This window comes from Castanea sativa, chromosome 3 (assembly GCF_040712315.1).
Source record: "Castanea sativa cultivar Marrone di Chiusa Pesio chromosome 3, ASM4071231v1".
Classification (NCBI taxonomy): Eukaryota; Viridiplantae; Streptophyta; class Magnoliopsida; order Fagales; family Fagaceae; genus Castanea; species Castanea sativa.
The window spans coordinates 43,441,932-43,464,794 of record NC_134015.1 but is presented as its reverse complement, the minus strand read 5'-3'; the positions used below and the strand labels follow the sequence as shown (position 1 = coordinate 43,464,794).

The following is a 22,863-nucleotide window of genomic DNA, read 5'->3' as shown; positions in this document are numbered from 1 at the left end:
CTTTTAGTCTCAATACAAGCTTAAATGTTTCAGTCACATGGTAATTTAAGCTTTGTACCTTAGTTCAAGGTAAAGCAATAAGAAATAGTATAAACTAAGATCAACTGTACATGCTACCAACACAAATAAGCACAAAGCCAGTCTTATTACAAATATGCTTGCTATTCCACTGCCAATGCTTATCTCCTACACGTTTACAAAGAAAAAAAGTACCGGAAAAACTGCTACAAAATTTCACTTGTCACTGATTTTATTAGAAGCTCTCAACACAAAGTACTAACTTTGCATTGATATCCTCCCTCAGGTGAATCCCATTTCACTTATCACTCTCTCCATACTACGTAATTACAAGGATAGGTCCGGGTTGTCAGGATGTCCAATAATATGCTTATATGAAACAATCTGCTCTCTTCTTTTGATACTTAATGCTGAATATTTGGAGAAGCATTCTCATATGCATTCTTCTTAGGTAGTGAAGTGACTGAACAAGTTGTGGTTCTATCAAATTTTTCTGTAACACGCTTAGAGTTACCATTTCTGACTAAAGGTATTCGAGGAGGCCGAGAGCTTGAATCCTGGACTGGGCTGGGAATTGGCTTTCTTCTGAAATTTGGTGATCGAGGCTGTGTCAATGAGATCTGCAAAATGTGAATGATCAGTATATTTTTCTTTCAGTGACTCTGATTGGATAAACATCTAACCAACCCTCAGAAAACAGCCACAAACTCGGCTTCTCTGCCTGGAAGAGAAGGGGAAGGAGAAACAAATACTACAAGAGAAGATAAAAAAAAAAAAAAAAAATGGTAACAAATTAACAATACTTGAGGGTGTCTACAGAGAATCAGGCCCCTCTCCACTCACCAGCAAGCAGCAACAAATAACATAAAAAGGCAAAAATACACTTTACACCCTCTTAACTTTGATCAATTGTCATTTTAGTCCACTAAGTTTAAAAATTCTCATTTCAGTCCATATTAAGTTTGAACAATTGTCATTTTAGTCCACTAAATTTAAAAATTCTTTTTTTTTTTTGGGTTTAAATATATTAATAAAATAATCTTACATTACTTTAATGTTAAAAATGAGATATAATGTCATTTTAAGGAAGTTAGCAAAAACTTTTTAACTGCAACGGATGGAAGGACTATAGTGACTTTGTTATAGGATGAACTAAAATGACAATTTATCAAAGTTATAGGATCTGAAGTGTATTTTTGCCACACAAAAACAAAGAGTTATTGAACTGACAAAGTAGTAACCATCAGAACTGACATAATAAGCTGGAACAAAACATCCTGAAATTACTTTTCTTTTTCTTTTTTTGCAGTGCTAAGTACCTGTACGGCTGTGCATATAAACTCATAGCAGAGCCTTTCCAAATTACTTAAAAAGCATTTACTGCAAATGTAATGCATGCTTTAACCCAAAATTCTGCATCATAGAGAGTCAAGTTAAGAAGCTACAAGTACCTTCTTTGGGGGATTGCTCAGTGATTGTGATCTATGATTTAAATCTTCATTCAGTTTGGCTTTAAAATCAGTACTCTGTTGCAAATTTTTGATGTCAAAGTGCGATTTCTCCCGCACAGAAGTTTAAAAGGAAAGAAGATTTTAAATGAGCTCACCAAGCAAGTAATATGATTTGTGCATGCAATCACTTCACATCACTATATTATTGGGAAACATACACAACCCTGAAGTTATGTGTTATAACAGATCACCTGGGCAACTCATGCAATAACCCTTGAACCAATATACACAGTTGGACTCCTCAATACATTTCTGCATTTTGTTATTGGCCCCAAAAAGCCAGTTATAGAGTTGCACAATTTTTATTTATTTATTTATTTTCCATATGGGATTCCATCACCTACTCAAAGCTATAGTAAGGCAATGAGATCAACCTTAGGCCTGGTTTGTGGCTGCACTTTTTCTGCCTCCTTGGCATATATTTTGTCTTCCAACTTCTGAAAGAACTGGCATAAATAATAGCAAAAAGATTTGTAAGTAATGACACAATTTTAAATCATAACATATAATAAGAAGTAAAAAACAGGAAACTATTGGATCTAATCTTGCCTCTTTGCGTTTTGCTGCTCTTTCTTCGCTCCTGAAAGTAAACGGAGAGGATATAGTAGGAGTTCGTGCTTTAAATCCACTTGCATATGATGGTTTTGAGCAGCTGTCACACAAACATTTTATGAAAATTTTCTCTAAGTTTCCAAATGAAAATGTTACAGAGCCTGGTAAAATACATTTTACACCCAATTTAGAATATGAAATCATGAAAAAAAAAAAAAAAAAAAAAAACCTCTCTACAAGTTGATTATAATATTTGTCAAGGATAAGCATGATGTTGGTCAATTACTTAAGAAAATTTAGAGGTTTCATATGTGCAGTGACTGTAAACTGAAACAGTATAATTTAGGGCCCATGTGGAAAATGGCATCAGAAAAGAGTGTATCAGTGCATGTTATTCTTTATATCACATTGAGTGTATACATAGGATAATGCAATCTGTTGCAGGTGAAAGTTCAACGATTCTCCACTGGATTTTGCAGTCAGTTTAAATGCAAGAAGTGATATAATTCCTGGGCTCCTTCACAAATAGTTTCAGAATGAAAGTTCAGAGTGTGTTTGGTTCCTTAGGTAGATTGCCTCAATTTGGACCCAATCATGCATCTACCTCACCTAAAAACCACACTTTCCTTCTCTTCTCTTCTCTCTCTCACACACACAAGTGATAGGATTCCACTCTTGTCAAAATCTAAGGGAACTATTTGGCTGTTTGCTCAAAAAATTATTGAAATAAATTGGCTAAATATAACAGTGCTTTATTTTTTATAGAAGTAATAACAGTTCTCTATATGCATTCTAGAGATCAATGAAGTTAAAGTAAATAAATCCTGAAGAGCAAGAGTAGCAAAAGCAGGATCAATTTAGGTGGTAATCCAGTGTCTATACAAAAGGTAACCACTAAGGTGATAAATAGGAAAACTCCTTACTCCATAGAGAGAGAGTGCTCTTTCCCATCCCCTGCTATTCCTCCTGAAATTGACTTGCTAAGTAGTGTTCTAGTCCTGAAATCGATAGATGTAATAATGTCAGTGTAAGGGATAGTTCTTTTGTATGCACACATCAATAGCACAGATGGAAAAGGAACCATTTGAGATATTGCAAGGACATTCAGAATGCAAAGTACCTTCGATCTTCTGGCTGGAGCTTTACTGAACGTTGCTTAATTAACTTATTTACAGATGCCTGCAGTGCACAAAAGAACTCCTCAGTCATGTTAACAGATCTTTCCTGGTAAAGATAACACTCAGATATGTACTTTTGTGGGCGTGTGTGTACAAGTGGAAGAAGGTGAATGGCAGAAAGATTAAACAAATGCAAGTAATAGAAGTAAATACCCTAGTCGAAGTTCGTACAGGAGTTGAACTGTCTTGGGATGTGTCAAACAAATTTTCATCACTTCTTGCACTTCCAACCTCTTGGAAAACAGAATTTGTTTTACTAGTTTTGCCAGTACCAGATGCAAAATTGACTGACATGTGAAGTGATTTTACAGTTAATCTCTTTTTCTCAACTAGATCTCCTGCTGTCCTCTCACACTCTGCCGCACTATTAATTCCGTTTCTAAGCGGCACAGAAATCATTCGTTTGGAAGGAGAGACTGGGAGCTTGGATGCTCGAGTTAAAAGCTTCGAAGAACAATTCGCTTGTCTTTTCTTGCTTGGTGAAGCAGGAATATCCTTACTGGGAGCTACCTGCAATAAGAAAGTGAAGAGAGCAGTATTAGGCACATTTAATTTACTAAAGACAAGTAAAAAAGGCATAACTGAACAACCTTATTGAGTTTCTTCTCTTCTTGGGTAGTCACAATCTTGTGGTGGTCTTCAACTTTTTCAATTAGGTCTATATTTTCAACCAGAGCAGAATCCTCCACTTCAACACCTTCTACCATTACAGCCTCAGCTGATTCTACCTTTGTAGTTTCCAATTCTTCAACATTAGGATTACATACATTCATTTCAGCAGAATAACATATTGCAGTACTAGGGGCATCTTCCACGTGTGGTCCATCAATGGCCTTGTGGCTGTCTGCTTCCACCAACTCTGAATCCATGAAAGACTCATTGTGATGTTTGTCATTAGTTTCTGACTCAGAAACATTATGAGCTGCTGCATTTGCTTCCTCAACCAATGCTGCTGCTCTTTCTGCAGCTTTTTTCTTGTAATGAGCTTCAAAATAAGCTCTCTTCTGAGCAACAGAACCTGGCTTGGAAAACTTCTCAGCTTCCTCTAAATAACGATTGTGAGAGAAGGTTGACCATTTTTCCCAGGCCAAGGATTCTGACATATACCTTCCAAACGAGATCGATTCTCCAAGACATCGATTGGGGTCACTCTGCAATTAAAATTAATTACTCAGAATTTCCTAAAATAAATTAGAAATACATCAAAATTCAAATTAAACTTTGATTATTTAGTTAAAAAAAAAAAGCTAGATACCCAGGACATTTAAACCCCATCAATTACTTGCTCCTCTCTGTGATGCAAAACAATAGAAGCTCAAGATTTTTCCAGAAGGAAGCCATGAAATGCTAATTATAAATTAAAAGATAAGGAAGAAAATTGATGTATAATTATATATTACACCAAGGGCATATCAAAATTCAAAAGCTTCATTGATGGATATATGTGCAAAACAGGAAAAAAAAATTAGGCAAAAACATCCACGATAATTTGGGAATCCAAAACGGAAACACAAATTTCCCATTTGGTTCCCTGATTTTATTTAAAGAAAAAGGTGGAAAAACTGCTTATTGCTTAATAGTGGCTTCCTTGATTAAGCATCTGGAAGCACTTTCTCTCCAATTCTCTCTCACTCTTCCAAGAACCAAACAAGAAGTTATGAACCAAACAAAAAAACCATAAACCGTCTAAGCAATAACAGGCCACAGTGTGTGGTTGTTAAATGAAAGAAACGAAACAAGTACAACAGCCATATTAATCTCAACCCGTTACAAGATTCCCATGTCCTGTCATATTCCGACGTTTTCTCAGGATCCAAACAGACCATAACAAAAAACAAAAAAAAAGACAAAAGCAGTTACAATAAAATACAAAACCCATCAAGAATTTATAGAAAATACAAGAAACCCATTAACTAAACACTAACTTAGAATCCAAAAACCAAAAAGAAAGAAACTTTCAAGAATGTTTGGAAAACTGACCTCTTTAGCTTCTCTTGAACTATCTGAAGGAGGGTGAGAGAACGATCTCCTAAGACACGCTGAATCACCCATTTCCTTGCACACTAAACCAACAAAAATGCCACACCAATATAGTTCAAAGAAATACAACAACAAAAGCTTTTTAGTCTTTCTTAACAAGAAAAGCTTTAGTCTTTATGCAAACCCTTGAAGGCTTTAAATTTGAATCACAGGCTCTCTCCTGGGTCCATTTCATGTTGCAGAAAAAAGGAAGGTTTTTATTTTTATTATTATTTTTATTTAAGGAAAGGAAGTGTTTTATTTAAGGAAAGGAAGTGTTTTTTGGTTGGCCTTTGAAACTAATTTTTATTATTGATCTTCTAAAAAAGCACTATTCTTTTTAACGTTTAGGATTTGAGTTGGGCCACATGGGTGAGAATTTTAAAGCTTCTCTAACGTCTAGTTCCGTTTTTAATGTATACAAGTCAAGGTTTTTTTTGTTTGATAGAATATACAAGTCAAGGTTGTGAATGAGGTGTGTGAAATTTATAGATTGGATTAATCTCTCTATAATACTTTATTGGGTTACTTAATTAAGCTAAAAGTTGTACCATTATTATTTTTTCTGACTTGGGTTAATATTTGAATTTGAACAACCATGGTAAGATAATAGAGGAAGACAACTCTAATTCCAATTATAGACTTTGCAACGTCTTTTGTCTCCAACGGATACAAGTGAGGGGAGGGGTGATTTCTCTTCAACACATGCGTGGGGTTTGACAAGGATCCAGGAAATACGACTTATGCAAGGCTGTTCTTCTGACTTTGGGAGCGCTTCTCTTTCTCATCATTTTTTTTTTTCTTGTGTGTGAGTGTTTGTTTTTTTTTTTTTCCTGCTTTTGTCTTGGGCTTTTTCTCTTTCCTTTTTTCCTTCATTTTCTTGTTTTCTTGTAATATAGAGAATGGAAAATGCATGCCTTATCACAAACATCATACCACTAAGTTCACATAGGAAGACCAATTACAAAGCGCCACGTATTACTCATGGTTTCCATTGTCGCTATTCAAAGACCAACATAAATTTGTCAAGCGTCACTGAAGCAAAAGCATCAAAAGCATACAAGAGCCAATTACACACTAACACTTTTTTTTTTGAGAAGGAATTACACATCAACACTTGTTGGTAATAACACAAGCATGCTGACATGTGTCATCTTAATATTAAGACATTTCAACCAATCAAATGATGTCTTGTGTCTTGGAGACAAAATCTGAAGGTTCCTCCACTCAGATCATGACATGTGTCACAATCAAATTCAGCCACGTGCCAAACTATTATAAATAGGAGCTTTCTTAAGGCATTTTAGACACCAAGAAGCATCCAGAAAGCATAGAAGCTCAGCAGGAACCAAGCCATAAAGCCTCCAAGAACTTTAAGAACTTCAGCTTTCAAATACGAAGAATATTTGAAAAAAAAAAAATCCAAATCATCTTTCTAAATCTTAAAGTTGGAATCAAGCTCAAAAGCCTCCAAAAGTTTCAAGAAATCATTAATCGGTGAAGCTTTATAGATTCAAGCCTCCAAATCTCCAAAGAACTTCCACCATAACCCTTTAAAGACAAAGAGCGCATAAAGAACACAAAGAACATGAATAACGCGAAGAACAGAGAATTTCTAACAAGCTCATAATCAGAGATTCATTGTAGTTTTGTTCAAAAGATCTTTGATCCATCATCCATTCTTCAACCAAATTGAAAGATATTTGATGTTTGAATCAAGATTACATTTCTACAATTCCTGAATCAATAAATCTTTCAAGGAGATCAAATCAGATGATCACTTTTTTTTTTGTAATTATAGAGAATTGTACCAACTATTCATTAATACGAATTCACATTATGCAAAACACTCCTCTCTCATTATGCAATGCACCATTTCCATCCAATACAACCTTAAACACCAAGAATTGAAAAAACACTTAAAATACATCATATTTTACCTCCGTACACTACAACTACCAAAGTTTTTAGAAATTTCTTATCCAAACCATCATCACTCATTCCTAACAAACATTTTCAAAGGCATTGCTAGGTCATACAATCAACAAAACCTAAAGGTGTCAAGTTGACATTCCACCAAATCAATATTTGAAGGTATAAAAGCACAATTCCCTGACATAAAGTATGTTTGGTTGGGATTATTTTGGGGAGGATAGAAAAGGGAGAGTGAAAAATATGAGAGAAAATGGATGGGTGGGGTATTTGGTTTGGAAAGGAGGGGAAGAGAAAAATGGTGGGGCCCGATTATTTTATCTCTAGGCCCACCAAAACTTAAGGCTATGTTTGGTTTTAGCATGACTTAAAACTCTAACCCATATCTCATATCCTATTCTCTATTTCTCTCATTACTCTCTCCCAACTATGTCTAACTCAAAAACTTAGGTGTAGTTTTGAGCTAAAAGACTCATCTTTAACTCAAAATGTGGAGCCCACAAGCTAAAAGTGGGTAGAAAGGTTCTAGTCCTTAACCCGCGTGTTCTTCAAATAGTTTTTTTGCATCCAATCATTCCATTTTATGGGTTTGATGATTATGAGTTTTTGATTTATGGGTTTGTTGATTATGGGTGGATTTATGGGTTTGAGACATATTGATTTATGGGGAGAAGATTGTGATGAGACTGTAGATTTCTAGTGTTAGTAGGAAAAGAAGAAGAATGAAGACTTCAGAGCAAGATGAATTATTGAATCTATTAGATGAGTATGAATAATCATAGTTGAGAGATTATTTCAATTTCTATCCAGACACTCAAAGAATGTTATTGCTATGGCAAAGAAAAATAGAAACAAAAAAAGAGAGATCAATGCTTGAAGGAAAAGGATGTCACTGCACATTTCTAGACCCATATTAAGCTTATTGAGATGTTGTGATTGCTATTCATCTTCAGGTTCTTGAAAAAAAAAATGAATTAAGAAAAAAGAAAGAAAAAAAATAAATAAAAGGAGCCGTTGGGAGCAAAGTAATTGTTGTGATTTGACTCGATAAGACAAGTCATTACCATGGGTCCCACACAATTGCTCAAATTTACAAGTATGCCATTGAATCTCAATTTTCATAACTTGAAAATTCTAAAAATTTGTTCTCAATTTCCATAATTCTAACTCAATTTTTTGAGCTTTGAGTTATGGAAATTAAGAACAAAAATTGAACAAAACAAATTTTCTTAAGGTGGGACCCACAGATTTTGAGAATTGGGTGATGAAAATTGGGTTTTGAGTTAGAGTTTTACTTAAACCAATCATTCTCTAATCTCCCCAAATTGGGGAGAAAATGGGGTGGCATACTGGTGGGTGGTTTTGGATGAAATTGTCCTTCACCACCAAGTTCATTTTTTTTTTTTATAACCTTTTTGTCTTTTATCTTCCTTGTGTTTTTTGTGTGATGCCTCTATTCTCATTCTGTGTTTGGATCCATTGGTTTGTTCTCTTATTTTTTTACAAATGAAATGCCATACACAATTTTTTTAAATTAAAAAAAAAGTGTTACCTTTTGTTTTATTTAATAAGGACATAATCGTAAAATTATACCAACTATATTTTCCATCATCTCATTTTTCTATTCAACTAAACAAATGAATTTTTCATCTTTGTACTTTTCCACCCTCCTAATCAAACATATATGAGAGAAAACTAAATCTCTTTTATCCTCCCACTTTTCTATCATTTCCCTGTTTCTATCATCCCACTTTTTCACCCATCTAACTAAACGAATCCTTATGGTTGGGCGGATTTTAGAGAGAATGGATAAGAGAGGAGAGAAAAGAGGAGAGAAAAGGGGAGGGAAAATGTTTTTTGGAGTGTTTGATTGGGTGGATTTTAAAGAGAGAAAAATTAGTGGGGCCCAAGTTTTTTTTCCTCAGGCCTACCAAAATAATATCTCTCCAATTTGAGGACAAAATAGAGAGTAGAATAGTAGTTGCAGTCAAATGACAAACTATGACAAACTACCCCTTCTTTCACATTTTGATTGTTTCTTATTCTATTTTTGTTTGTTCTAGGTGTGATACACTACTCTTCTTTTTCTTTTTCGTTTTGGTCTTTTTTCGGTCTGGTGTTTGGATATTTTTAGGGTGTTTTGCTCTTTCTTCTTCTTCTTCTTCTTCTTTTTTACTAGGCATGATTTTTCTTTTTTAATAAACTTGGGTGGTTGCATTATTTTTTTTGGTTGGTTGTTTACCTTTTTTTTTTTTAATTTTAATTGGGCACCATTTTTTAATAAAGATATATGAGTAAATTTATACAAATTCTATATTCTATCCTCCCATTTTTCTTCTTAACCAAATAAAAAAGTTTTACATCCCTTTACTTTTCCACACCCGCAACCAAACAAACAAGTTTTACATCCCTCTACTTTTCCACCCCCACAACCAAACACAAATTAGAGAAACTATAAGGGCTTGCTTAGTTAGCTGAAAAAAGTGCAATATTTTGTATTTATTTTCAGTTTTCTGTGGAACCCACCACTAAAAACTTGTTTGGTTTTAGTATTTGTGCTTAGTTTTCATTTTTAGTATCCCAAAAATTGGATTTGAATACAAAAAATAAAATAAAAAACTTTTTAGCATTTTTGTTTTCTATGAATATGAATGTAGTAGCATATTCATAAATATTGTGAAAATACAAAATTACTTCTTTTGAGTGATGAGTATGTGTAAGTGAGGAAAGTTACTTTAAAAAATATATATATATAATGACCAAACTTGGGTATGATATATTCTATACCAAAATTATGTATTCAAAACAACTTACCAAACATTACCAAATATGAAAATAAATGCTTTTTTTTATATTCAAATTCAGGATTTGAATATAGAATAGAGAATAGAGAAAATGAAAAGTGGATACACCACTTTTTGAAACCAAGTAGGCTCTAAAGTCTCTTCCATCCTCCCACTTTTTCATTCTCTCGCCATTTTCTACTCTCTTACTTTTTCACCCCTAACAAAACAGGTTATCAAGAGGAAGGAGCATGAGAGCATCATTGTTTCTAGCAAGTAGCACTCATTCTTAATAGTAATTTACCACTAGTCCTTTATGTGAGGCAATGAATACAGATATAGCCCTACACGGCTAAACCTCTTTTAGTTTTCTACATAATATAAATAGGCCACGTTTTGATGGAATAGGTTGGATAATTAGTGAATATTCTCTTCAAATAAAGCTACAATATGATGAAATATGACATATTATTATTATATTTGATAAGCACACATGCTCAAATCTGAGTGTGGTATGATGATTTGTGATTATGAAAAATAAGATGAACATCTAATTCTTTTTTGATGAATTTATTTATTTTTTTATTTTTTTATGAATGATGAACATATAATTCTAGTTATGATTGTCAAAACTATTTAGTATGTTCATGGTATGGTGATAGCACCATATGTATTGTATGTTTGAATATTCATAACATCATATGACTATTAAATTTTATAAGTATGATTTTTAATTTGGGTGAAATTGGTGCCGAACATCTTTCAATTTTGTAACCTTGCCTTCAATTTTGATTTTGGGCTCTGGATTAGCTAATTATCTATCTAAGTTTATATTTTGCCCACCATGTTTATAGAATTCGGAATTCTTATGATGTACTAATTGGGTTGAGAAAAGCGCTTTATACGAGTTTGGATTTAATGAGATTGGGATTTATGAGTCTCTTTATTAATTTTTTTTTTATTGAAACTTTCATTTATACGTTGTTTGTGAATATAGAGGCAGAACAAGTAACTTTGTCTTTCATGTGTAACTTTGTCTTTCATGTGTAATTATTTTTTCTATTTTTTTAAAATTTCTATTTCGCATAAAATTTTTATTATTTTTAATTACATTCCCAGTATCAAGGTGTTCGTAATCTCAAAATTGCCTTCATGATTACTAAATAAATTACATATTGCAGCCTTTCAAGTCATATTGTTTGGCATATTAGTGCTGATGCAATCATGAAAACTTGTTCACATTACCCCAATCTTGTTTTAATTAGGAGACTGAAGATTAAATAGAATGTTCAAGAAAAAATCCCGAGGCATTGAACACTCTGGAAGCCTCAAGCGCCTGTGATCAAGGGCCAGTGTTTGTTGTCATGTTGTGAAATGTAGTTTTCAGAATGTCTTCAGAACCTACCTTTTACTATTACATGATAAAGATATTCAATCATATTCACAAGGGCCTTCGAGGAAAAACATAGACTATACTAGAAACTAAGGTTACAAACACACACACACACTCACAATTGCTTTGCAGACCTTCGCATGAAGTCATAAACAGGAAATCGCATCCAAAAACATAGATAAATAAATCCAAAATGAAGTGAAGACACCTTAAATTTGCAAATGATTCCCTTTACACTTAAAACTTTGAAAGACATTTGCTAGGAATAGTTAAAAATTCATTAAAAAACAAAACAGAAAAAACATACATTTACTCTAGCGCACAAATTTTCATTCAACATTGATGTCCAAAACTTTGCCATGGCTGCTAGCCTTAGGAATAGTTATATACAAAACCCCATCTTTCACCTCTGCCTTAATCTTCTCAAACTGAATATTATCCGGTAAAGCAATCCTACAGCTATACTTGCCATAGCTCTTAGCAGACCAATCCTCTTCTTCTTCCTTATTATCCTGACCTTCCTTCTTTTTGAGCACCTTCTCAGCCTTCAAAACCAGCATCTTCTCCTCCACACAAACTTTCACATCTTCCTTAGCCATACCAGGCATGTCAAACCTCATCTTGTACTCACTCTCACCCTCTTTGATCTCCCATGGTGTCCTTCCCCTACTGTACCCTCTTCCCTCACTAGGCACCGGCGATGGCCACCCACTAGAATAGGCAAATGGGTCCTCCATCACTCTCTCCATCGTCTCCATCATCTGCTGCACTGTCCTTGCTGATGGAAATCGATCCCATAACCCTGCATATGTACACACAAATTGAAATAAAAAACAAATAAATCAGTACCCAACAATTATAAAACTAAGTTCATAAAAGATTGAGATTAGTTGGGCAACCAAGAATTTTATAACTCAATTGATACTTCCTAACATTTATAATGAATACGTGCAAAATTCAAATCCCTCTACCCCACTTATTAAATATAAAATAAATAAATAAAGTAATAAACCAACAATGGCTAATAGATTAGGCCACAAAGTGTTATTTTTTGCTGCTTTTTGTTTTTTGGTGTTGTCTAAACTTATGTATTTTGATATGTTATGTCACTCCTTTCCCTTACATCTTGTGTTATACATAGTTGTATGTTGAAGATTTTTCTATAATAGTAATATTTCCCAGTACCTACATCGAAAAGAAAAAAGAAGATAGCTAAAAGTTTGGATATAGTTACCTATGGGGGCAACAGGGGCGACTCGGCTCTTGGGGTTGGGCTGCTGTTGCTTGCTGTTGGCTCTCTGCAATTGGTCAAGATTGTCTTTGATCTCCCCTGCCATGGCCCTGATGCTGTTTTGGCTTAAACCTCTGCCGCCAATTGGTTTGAAAAAGTGGGGGACTGTTGAACATAGAGGCTTATAAGAATTACTGGCTCTTCCACATGGCAGAGGCAAAGAAAGGCTCATATTTGAAACAGCTTGGGACATGATTTTACTTATTTTTTATTATCCTGATGAAGAAATGGTTAGGGTGTTTAAGGCTGTTGGTAATAGTCTAGTAGATGTGTGGCAAAGATTTTGATGAGAATAAGAGTTGGGGACCAAATATTTAAAGGGAGGTGATGAGGTTTCTGGAAAGGACATTGCCACATTGGGAGCGTAGTGTAGAAGATTTTGGTTTCTCGAGAAATCCAGAAACCTTAGCCTGAATAAATGAAGATCCCCCACAAGCTGAGAATTTCTGGCAACTTCTGATATGACAAAAATTGACAACTTTTAGTCAAAACGACTCAAAACCGGTTGAGGGGAAAAAGGGTAACCAAGATCTCAATTCATAATAAACGACATGCCGTTCCTACCATCTTCTCAACTACGGCAGAACCTACTACCCAGAAATGTTTTTAATTTTTTTTTTTTTGAGAGAGTTTCAACCTATAGTATCTGTTTCTGATAATTGCTCTTTATTATCAGAGCAAGATATTAATCAGTTTTTGGTGTAGGCGGGAATTGAACCCTAAATCTCTTATACAACCATAAAAAACTTTAACAGCTGAGTTAACTGGAACCCACTGTTTTTAAAATTTTAAAAATATTGTTTCACGCTTCCTATAATCCTATGTGCACAAGGTATTCACTTTAACATCAAATGTCCACAATATCTTTTTATAAATATCCTAATTAACACGGTGACAAATGATATGTATGGAGAGTGAGACAATTAAAGCTCCTTTAAAATTAATATTAGCCATGAAATCATTGAAATGCATTGATTTGGAACGAAGATTTGTTTTCCTATTCTTCCTTTGATTTCTCTACATGTCTCAAGTCACTTTGACATTTGTAACTAAAAATGAATAATTATATTACTCTTAGGCCGTTTAGTTGGAGAATTTCAGGCAGGAAAACTAGTGAAATTTGAGGGTTTTCTCCCTGAGCACTAAAATGTTTTCTCTCCAGATCGAGGAGAAAACTAAGTTTGTTTTGTGGAATGTTGTTTTAGCCCATTCTTTTACGTTTTTACCACTCTTTAAATAGCAACTATGCCCCGCTAACCACACATCTTTTTTTTCTCTCTCTCTCTCTCTCTCTCTCTCCACTACATTCCACTGATTTCCACGGATCTCTGTCTCTCTAGAGTCTCTACCCAGCCAAATCTTCCCTATTATGTTTTTTTCCCTCATTATAATATGTCCAATTTTTTTTATATAAAATATATATAATATAATATAATAACAAGTAAAAGTAATATAATATAATACGTATGATGTGTAAATTTTTATAAAATGTTATTTTATTAATTTTAATTAAAATTAAGTAATTATTTGGTGAGTATAAAAAATTATCTTATATATTATGTAATAAGGGTATAAAAGTAATTTTTTACAAAATATTTCTTCCATCCTCTCATTCCATTTCTCCACTTTTCCAACTCCAACCATATACACGGAGAGAAAACTAAGATTTCTTCTATCTCCCTACTTCTCCATCTCCTCCCCATTTTCTATCATCCCACTTTTCAATTGCCCAACCAAATGGACCTAGGCAAGCCATTATTGAATACTGTTTTGGTTTGGTAATATATATATATATTTATATATTTAGGTACTAGTGTACCTTTTCAAGAATATCACTCTCTTTATGTGTGTGTGTGTGTGTGTGTGTGTGTGTAATTAAATGTAATAATTGTTATTTTCATTGAATTTTAAAGCAAATAATTTTTTTTTAAAGAGAGTTTCAACTTATAGCGTCTACTCTTGATGTTAGCTCTTTATCATTAGACCAAGACAACAATCAGTTTTTGGTGTAGGCGAAAATTGAACCCTAGATCTCTTATTCAACCATCAGAAACTTTACCAATTGAGCTAGCTGAAACCTACTAAAACAAATAATTTTAATAGAATGCATCTTGACAAGATAAAATTTTTCTAAAGTTATTTCTTTTACTAATTATTAGGTCAATTAATATAGTTTAATTTTTATTTTTGTTTGTCCCAAAACATAATACACTCGTCGAAAACTATTTCCTTCTATTTTTTCCTCATCTATCCGTTTCTCCCCATTGTTATATGTCCTTTTCCTTCCCTCTCCACTCACACGTGTGGTTGTAACAATGAACTATTCAAAGAAACAAAATATGGAGATACTCAAGGGTTGAAAGCCAAACTGGAATTCATAAAGAGTTTGAACCATAATGATGTTATAATTAATTTAATAATATATAAAGTTCAATAATATATAATAATTTTTATAAAAAATTAGTGACGTTGATTGTAAAAAATGTTATTGAAATTTAAGTCATTTTCAAACACAGTTTCCCAACCCTCTGTGTGTGTGTGTGTATAAAAGCATCCTTTTAGGAACAGCTTATTTAGTTGAAATTAAATATTTTTTTTTATTGAGAGTATTATAGATAAAGCTAAAAAGTAGCTAAAATAGTCATCCCAAGCTGCCGATTAGCGTCGGTGGATGGCTGGGTTTGTGGCATCGGTGGGCTGTGGTGTGGTTGAATAGTCGGCGTCGGTTGGGTTCATTGACGTCGGTGTGCTATGGTGTGGTTGGTGTACTATGGTGTGGTTGGTGTGCTATGGTGGGTCAATGTGGTTCGTGGTCACTGGTTTGAATACGGTGTTTGTGTGGGTGGGTTTGTGGGTAGATTTGTGTTTGTAGTGGTGGCTCGGGTGGGTTTCGTGGTGATGGGTGTGGGTGTTGCCTGGTGGGTGTGGGCTTGGTTGATTTTTTTTTTTCTTTGTTGTGGGTTGTGGTGGTGGTGGTGGTGGTTGTGTGTGTGGCTGTGATGATTGTGTGTAGTGGATATATTATTTTATTATAGTGAATATATTATTTTATTGTAGTAGATATCTTATTTTATTGTGATTTTTATTTTATTTTATTGTGTGAAAAACTAAAATAGATACATTGCTGCAGCATATGTGTAGGTAAAATAGATTAAATAACTTTATATAGTGCCAAATAGCTTAATTTTTAACTCCACTGCTGTAAATGCTCAAAACAGCACGAGAATTAAACCAGCCAATTGCATCCAAAGAAACATCAGACCCAAACTTGGTACAATGAACAATCCAAAAAAATTTCTTCATGATTTCGTATAAAAAAATTGCTTTCTGGATAGTGGTTATTAATGTTGAAGTTAAATCGGTCGAGCAAGACAGACTTGTTCGGGTTTTAAAACAGTGACCATGACTCAATACCTCTTCTCCAATGTTGAATTCTCTCTCTCTCTCTCTCTCTCTCTCTCATTAATGGCTCAGTAGTTGAAGTAGCTAACCACCATACCATTTCCTTTACAATTCAATGCTCGGTATGGTTTTAAATATTTTGATAACCATGACTTTAGAGCATTCACAGTACGTGTACACAATTTTGAGTACATTCTAATTAAAATCCATACTTTTTATTTTTACTTAAACAACTATTCGCATACATACCCATCAAACTCTATTTATTTCTCAATTCTATTTAAATATTATTTAATTTTTTATTATTTTTTCTTGTCCAAGATAAATAAATATATTTGATTTCACTTTTGGCATCTCTTCTCTTCTATTAACTCTCCTTGTTCACATGAAAAAAAAATCACAAATTTAGAGCAACAACTGTGGATGCCATGGGCAATTCTGTGGTGTAGAAACCTCAGTTGCCTATTTGACTCTATTGAAACAACGGTGGTGACGTAGTTTTGTTGTTGACCACCGAGAAGACCGCATCTCCGATGCAATTTCACTTCACCTTCTTTTGGAACTCGGCCTTTAAATTTGCCATCGAACCATCCGACAAAAATCTACATCAAAAGAGCCATCAGTTATAAATGGGCTTCAATTAGTGATGAGAGACGGGAAGAAAATGATCATAAATGGTTTGTTGAGCTACATTTAATGGGGTGGGGTTCGAAACATATAAATGAGGTATTATAAAATGGGATTCAGATCCTCTAGAGTTCTTAGGGTACTCTACCAGTAGAGTTCATTAAATCCTAACCACTCTTTAATGATTTAATGGTTTAGATTCTGCCATGTCAGCATTTCATTAATAATATTCTTGAAATAATAAAATAATGTTGTAAACAAAACAATTAAGATGATTGTTAATGAAATGCTGACATGGCAAAATCTAGACCATTAAATCATTAAAGAGTGGTTAGGATTTAATGAACTCTACTTGGTAGAGTACCCTAGGAACTCTAGAGGATCTGAATCCTATAAAATGATGCTATTTGCCTATTTCTACATGGAGAGCTTGGTGCGAACAATGATATTCATTTGATTTAAAGGAATTTATGTTGTTCTTACATTATTTAAAATCTTATTTGATTCAATAAAAATGATAACTAATTTTAAATAATATGATGCCATATTTTTTAAAATATTTTTGGCTAAACAATTTTTTTTAGCTTTTTTGAATTATTTGCTTAGATATAACTTTTCAAAACTTTCCTTTTTCTGAGTTCAACTATAGTTTTATCCTTTTTTTTAAAGTTAAATAAGTCAAGCAAATAAGTATCTTTCTTTTTCTCTCTCTATTTCAAACAATTGGTATTAGGGTTAATACTATTTGGAATTGTTAATGAACTAAGATGTTTATGAGTAGTTTGGCGCTTGACTAAGGAAAAACTTTGTTTAAGTTCATTTGTTAAGAAAATAAGCCATGCTCAAGATTAACTTTAGGCTCGACATATTAAGCAAGCTGGGTTCAAATACATAATGTGCTTGTGAACAAGCTTGTGAGTATGTGGCTTAATTTAAATATATATATAAAATTGTTTGTCCATATATATAATGTATAAAATATACTTATATAAATTTGAAATTGAATTGTATAAGTTTGTAAATTATTTGAAATATTAATAATGATGATGCAAAGAAAATCAGTAGGCTGGATGTTTCGGACTTGACAGGACTGCTTGCTCCTTCGATGGCCTGGAAAAGAAAGAAAAGCGATCAAAGATGACCGGGATTGCCAGCCAAGAACCCTCCGATGACAAAGTTAGTCTTCTCTCTATATATTTTCAGAGTTCCAATTTTTTGGGAAATGTCAAGCGTACATTTTTCTGGTCTGAATGGGTGTTTATATAGTGTCCTAGGAACATTTATTGGGATTGTAACCTCTCCTGAATTTGAGGAGGTGCGAGGGTTCAAGGATAACTTCCACAACCGTTTAGGAGTTATAATTTCTCATACATCGGTTACTGGAAGTTATGCGTATGTTGCGGAGTTGTGAAATGTACTTAGTAATTCCCAAGTGTAAAAGTCTCTTTCAGGGGTCCTCTTGTGGACGAATCCCTTCAGGATGAGGATGATAGCTTTCCTAGGATGAGTGTTGCGGGTGTGTTTTCGTCTATAGATGACCATGATCGTTAGCCTCGTCTTGGTGCTTTCTTCTAGACGGCTGCTAGTGTGGATGACCATGGATGGTCTGGAGTAAATTTTTCCTCATTCCTCATCAGTTGCCCCTTCGTCCAGGGGTCATGTAGTACATCACTAGACTTCAGGACGAGTTTTCTAAGAACATTTATTATTATTATTATTTTCTATTTTATTTGTTTTTCAGACAGCATACCACGTGTCATGCTTTCATAGGTGGTTGGTCACGTCGACTTACCTCCTTGAGGTAGATGCCACGTGTCGCCTTCTCATTGGTCTCGTCGTTGTGAATACCGAGACTTCTCTACCTATAAATAGTGGTTTCCCTCTCGTGCCCCTCTCATTTTTTCAAATTTTCTGTTTTGACATTCTCGTCCGTCGCCTCGTCTAGGAGTGTTCTCAGCGTACTTAGTATCTTTCTTCTAGAGCCAGGTATTCCCCTTACTCTCACTCTCAGGCTTTCCTTTTTAAGCTTTAGAACGTCTGAAATGGCTACCTGTTCGTCTAGCAACAGTGTAGACAAGGCCATAGACGAGTACCATGATTCTTCTAGTTATAGCACTTCCAGTAACGATAGTAGTAGTAGTAGTGGCCACACAACAGAGGAATATACCTCTGGTGTTCCTGGAATTCCCGTTGAAACCTTACAGGAAAATATTAGGACGAGGGTAGCCTCTGGAGCTGATACCTCAATAAGCGTCCCGCCGTCATCCCCTTTGGACGAAGAAGAAACTGCGTATAGTTGTGCTATAGAAATCCCTTCTAAGACGGACGAGAAGAGGTTAGATGCTTTTAGGAGTTGGTTCCAAATCCCAGACGACCTGAATCCTAGGTTAGTCGTCCGAAAGGAATGGTGTTGCCAACCCCGTTTTGGAATAGGTATTTACGAAGCTTATTTGCTAGGGGGGCTTAGATTTCCTTTGAATGCCTTCGCTAGAGAATTACTCACTAGGCTGGGCTTGGGAGTTTGTCAGTTTAACCCCAACGCGTGGAGACTTATTGTCTTTATGCAAGTCTTATGGAGGGAGGTATTTGATGGGAACCGTCCTATCACTGTAGACGAGTTTCTATACTGTTATAAACCCTCCGGGATAAGTCAAACTTTGGGTTTTTATCAGTTCACAGCTAAGGGCAATGACTGTAGGTTGATTAAGTCTTTGCCTTCATCTGACAGAAACTGGAAGACAGAATTTTTCTTTGTCTTTGGTTTCTGGGTGAGGCATCCTATTGAGGTTGGTAGAGATGTATTTCCCCCTTATACTGGAGATTTAGGGAACCTTCATCAAGAAGGTATGTTATGTTTTTCCTTCATTCTTTTTTTATTTTGTTTTGTTATATTTTATTTTTAGACAGTTGTCTAACCTTAATTTTCCTCTTTTTTTTTTAGCTGTTAGATGTCCTTCTTTAAGTAAGTTTCACTGTGACTGCGTCCACAAAGCTCATCTACACCCTGAGAGGAATTTTCACTCGTTGGTGACTCTTCAACGCTTGCACAGGTGGGGACTTGGCCCAGATCCATCTGCTGAAGCCCTTACGCACAAGCAAACTGTCCGTAGACGTGAGTGCCTTTCTTACTTGAATTTTTTTTAATTTTATATATATACATATGTGTACATGTGTTTTTCAGGAATGACAACCATGAAAGAAAATAAGGGAAATGAAGTGATTGACGAGACGACCAGACTTGAAGTTCAGCCCCAGCCTCATCCTGTGGCTAGAGACAAGAGGAAAATCTTGTCCAAAAATTTGGACCTGGGAAGCTTACCTAGTGGTCGGGGGAAGAAGACCAAACATGGGTCGTCTAGGCCCGAAAATGCTAAGTTTGACCCTCCTTCCTCCTTGCCGTCCATCACAGTCGTTGATGTTGACTCGTCTACGCCCATTGGCGTCGCTCCGTCCAAGACCCATGCTCCTGCTTCGTCCCAGCCTCCTCAAAGGATTTCTATGAACTTATTGGAGAATGAGGATTTGGCTTGGGAACGATTCCAAGAGGCTGTAATAGGTGAGGACGTGGCTGCGTGCTACGACATGTCTTTGAAGAAGTTTAAGCATTCCGGTGTCCACGATCTTTTTAAGGTGAGCACCTTTGTCTCGTCTTGTTTTAGCCATGTTATCTATTTTTATTTTTATCTCTTGAACCTTCTTGTCTTCCATGTAGGTAATGTTGAAGTTCATAGCGTCCAGGCAGGCCACGGAAATGGACAAGACGAGAATCCTTCTAGAAAAAAGAATAGAAGAGATTAAAAATGACTGCAGAACTTGGGCCGAGGTGGCGGATAAGGCCTAGGACGAGGTTATGGGTTGAGTGCTTTGGTGGGGGAGCTGAAATCTGATGCTGCTAAGAAGGACGACCGATTTGACTTTCTTCAAAAGAAGAACAACGAGCTGAGTCTCCTCCTCAAGAAGGCTAAAGATGACGCAGTGGAGGAGTTTAAAGCGTCCAAGGAGTTTATTGACCTGCTGGACACAAACTATGCAGTAGGGTTTGAATATTTTAGAATGGATGCTATAGACAACTTTCCTGGAGTTGACTTTAGCACCATTAAACTCAACCTTGGCGCTGCTACAAGTTCTCTCCTCCAAACAGGCTCAGACGATGTTAACATTGAGGATGATGCCACCACCAAGCCATCTCAAGACGACCCCAACGTTGATGCCCCCCCTTCTTGAAGATAATTTTTAAATTAGTGCTATTGTTATTCTACTTTTCTTTTGGTCCGTTGTTTTTGGACCCTTTTTACGATGTATTTGAGTACAATTATCTTGTCCAGAGTGTTCAGGACGAGTTTATTAACAATTGCCTTTTAAGGTTTATTTTATAAGAGTTTTTGGACGGTGGTCGTCTACTCTCTTTAGACTAAAGAATATTTTTCTTTTATCCATTATATATTGTATGGACGAGTTTATCCACTATTTTGACCATTTATGTCATTGGCTTTTAAACAGTGTTCTAAGTGTTGAATGGTCGTCCATGTGATTTTCTTATGGACGACCCACCTAGGCATGGACGTCTTTGTTAGCCAGTCAAATTTTTACAAGTGTAACTCGTCCTAGGACGACAATGACAACTACCAGTGTTTTACTTCATCCTTTGGGCAATTATCACTCGTCTCCTTGCGAGAGGTTTATAATGTTTTACTCGTCCTAAGACATTGAGGCGTCTTGGCTAGATCATCGTCTTTGGAATTTTATGCTTTAACGTATGCCTTTTTCTTGTCTATCTATTCTTAGACGAGTATGCTTTGACTTTTCTTTTTGCTTTATCCTTATTTCAAGGAAAGTTTAGACGAGTATGCCTTAGCTTTTTTTATCCTTATTTCGAGGAAAACTTATGAACGTTACATCCCTGCGTCCAAAGATTTTCATTCATCTTAGGCTTTTGCCCCCCTTGTAGGTATCATTATGGAAACTAGATTAAGTATATCAGAAATCCAAACCATATTATTGCATGAATTGTCCACAAATATGGCACGCTTTAGAAGCTGGTGCCTTATTAAAACATTTAAGAAAATACATAACCTTGTCTTTTACAAACTGGTCTGTAGACGGTGCAAAAGTTTAAGAACTAATGCACTTTTTATTCTTAGTACACACTATAGTAGTAATAAGAACACAACAGTAGGTATAACTAAACACATGGATCGTGGCTTTAGTTGTCCATAGTATCAACCTCGTCCCCGAATCATTTCGTCCAAGTTCATCACTGATAGTACCTCCTCAGGTGTTCCACGTTCTAGGGGTGCTTTAACTTTCGTCCGTCCAGGGCCTCTAGGTAGTATAACCCCTATCTCTTGCAGTTGATTATCCTGTAGGTTCCTTCCTAATTGGGTCCAATTTTCCATGAGTCGGATTCCTAGTTGCTAAGGAGACTCTTTTGAGAACAAGGTCCCCAACACTGAATCGTCTGGGTTTCACCATGACATCATGCTGCCTAGCCATAAGATTCTTGTATCTTGCTATCCTTTGCTCCGCATCCATTCTTACCTTGTCAATAAGATCGAGGTCAAGACGAAGTTGTTCCCCTCTCTCTCCTGATACTTCATCACTCGATGATTAGCCATATGAACTTCTATCGGTATGACGACTTCACTTCCATAGGCTAGCTTAAAGGGGGTCTCTCTTGTCGGAGTTCGTACAGTCGTCCTGTAGGCCCAAAGAACACTTGGTAACTCGTCTGGCCATGTCCCTTTTGCCCCTTGAGCCGAGTCATGATGGTTTTCAGCAGGGATCGGTTCGCTACTTCTGCTTGTCTATTCGCTTGTGGATGGGAGGGTGAGGAATAGTGATTCTTGATTCCAAAATGTTTGCAAAAGTTCCTGAAGGGTGCGTTGTCAAACTAACGTCCGTTATCCAATACTAGTACCCAGGGTACTCCGAACCTACATAGAATATTCTTCCATACAAAATTTTTAACATTTTGTTGAGTGATTATTGCAAGAGGTTCGGCCTCTACCCACTTGGTAAAGTAATCAATCCCTATTACCAAAAACTTCATTTGTCTGGTTCCCATGGGGAAGGGACCTAGGATATCCAGTCCCCACTGTGCAAAGGGCCATGGGGCCATCATTGGGGTCTGGTACTCTGACGGCTGTCTAGGGACATT

General features: G+C 35.5%; 2 protein-coding genes across 4 annotated transcripts; both read right to left on the bottom strand.

Moving 5' to 3' along the window:
* Positions 1-44: 44 nt before the first annotated feature.
* LOC142628073 (protein WVD2-like 7) lies at positions 45-5,774 on the bottom strand. 3 transcript variants are annotated; one of them, XM_075802033.1, is made up of 9 exons: positions 5,240-5,478; positions 3,850-4,410; positions 3,413-3,769; positions 3,202-3,260; positions 3,005-3,079; positions 2,079-2,181; positions 1,904-1,975; positions 1,470-1,577; positions 91-638 (listed from the first exon to the last, which is right to left on the bottom strand). In XM_075802033.1, exons 1-9 carry the CDS (start codon positions 5,309-5,311, stop codon positions 423-425), a joined length of 1,623 nt encoding a protein of 540 aa, XP_075658148.1. In that variant the 5' UTR covers positions 5,312-5,478; the 3' UTR covers positions 91-422. The 3 variants fall into 3 exon arrangements, with proteins under 3 accessions (XP_075658146.1, XP_075658147.1, XP_075658148.1); XM_075802031.1 differs by lacking the exon at positions 1,470-1,577 and having other exon boundaries at positions 45-638; positions 5,240-5,774; XM_075802032.1 differs by lacking the exons at positions 1,470-1,577; positions 5,240-5,478 and adding an exon at positions 4,515-4,654 and having other exon boundaries at positions 45-638.
* Positions 5,775-11,603: 5,829 nt separating this feature from the next.
* Positions 11,604-13,107, bottom strand: LOC142629548 (small heat shock protein, chloroplastic-like). Its single transcript, XM_075803555.1, has 2 exons — positions 12,621-13,107; positions 11,604-12,188 (listed from the first exon to the last, which is right to left on the bottom strand). The coding sequence occupies exons 1-2, from the start codon at positions 12,868-12,870 to the stop codon at positions 11,716-11,718; spliced, it is 723 nt and encodes a 240-aa protein (XP_075659670.1). The 5' UTR covers positions 12,871-13,107; the 3' UTR covers positions 11,604-11,715.
* Between the last annotated feature and the right edge of the window lie 9,756 nt (positions 13,108-22,863).

What these genes read in the sequence shown, in the direction of transcription:
- LOC142629548 (XM_075803555.1), bottom strand. Translation starts at nt 12,870, where the DNA reads ATGTCCCAAGCTGTTTCAAATATGAGCCTTTCTTTGCCTCTGCCATGT. An exon ending in CGCCCCTGTTGCCCCCATAG is followed by an intron (nt 12,189 to 12,620) that starts GTAACTATATCC and finishes GTACATATGCAG; the next exon opens with GGTTATGGGATCGATTTCCA.
- LOC142628073 (XM_075802033.1), bottom strand. Translation starts at nt 5,311, where the DNA reads ATGGGTGATTCAGCGTGTCTTAGGAGATCGTTCTCTCACCCTCCTTCA. An exon ending in AAGAGAAGAAACTCAATAAG is followed by an intron (nt 3,770 to 3,849) that starts GTTGTTCAGTTA and finishes TTCTTATTGCAG; the next exon opens with GTAGCTCCCAGTAAGGATAT. An exon ending in GAGCAGCAAAACGCAAAGAG is followed by an intron (nt 1,976 to 2,078) that starts GCAAGATTAGAT and finishes TATTTATGCCAG; the next exon opens with TTCTTTCAGAAGTTGGAAGA.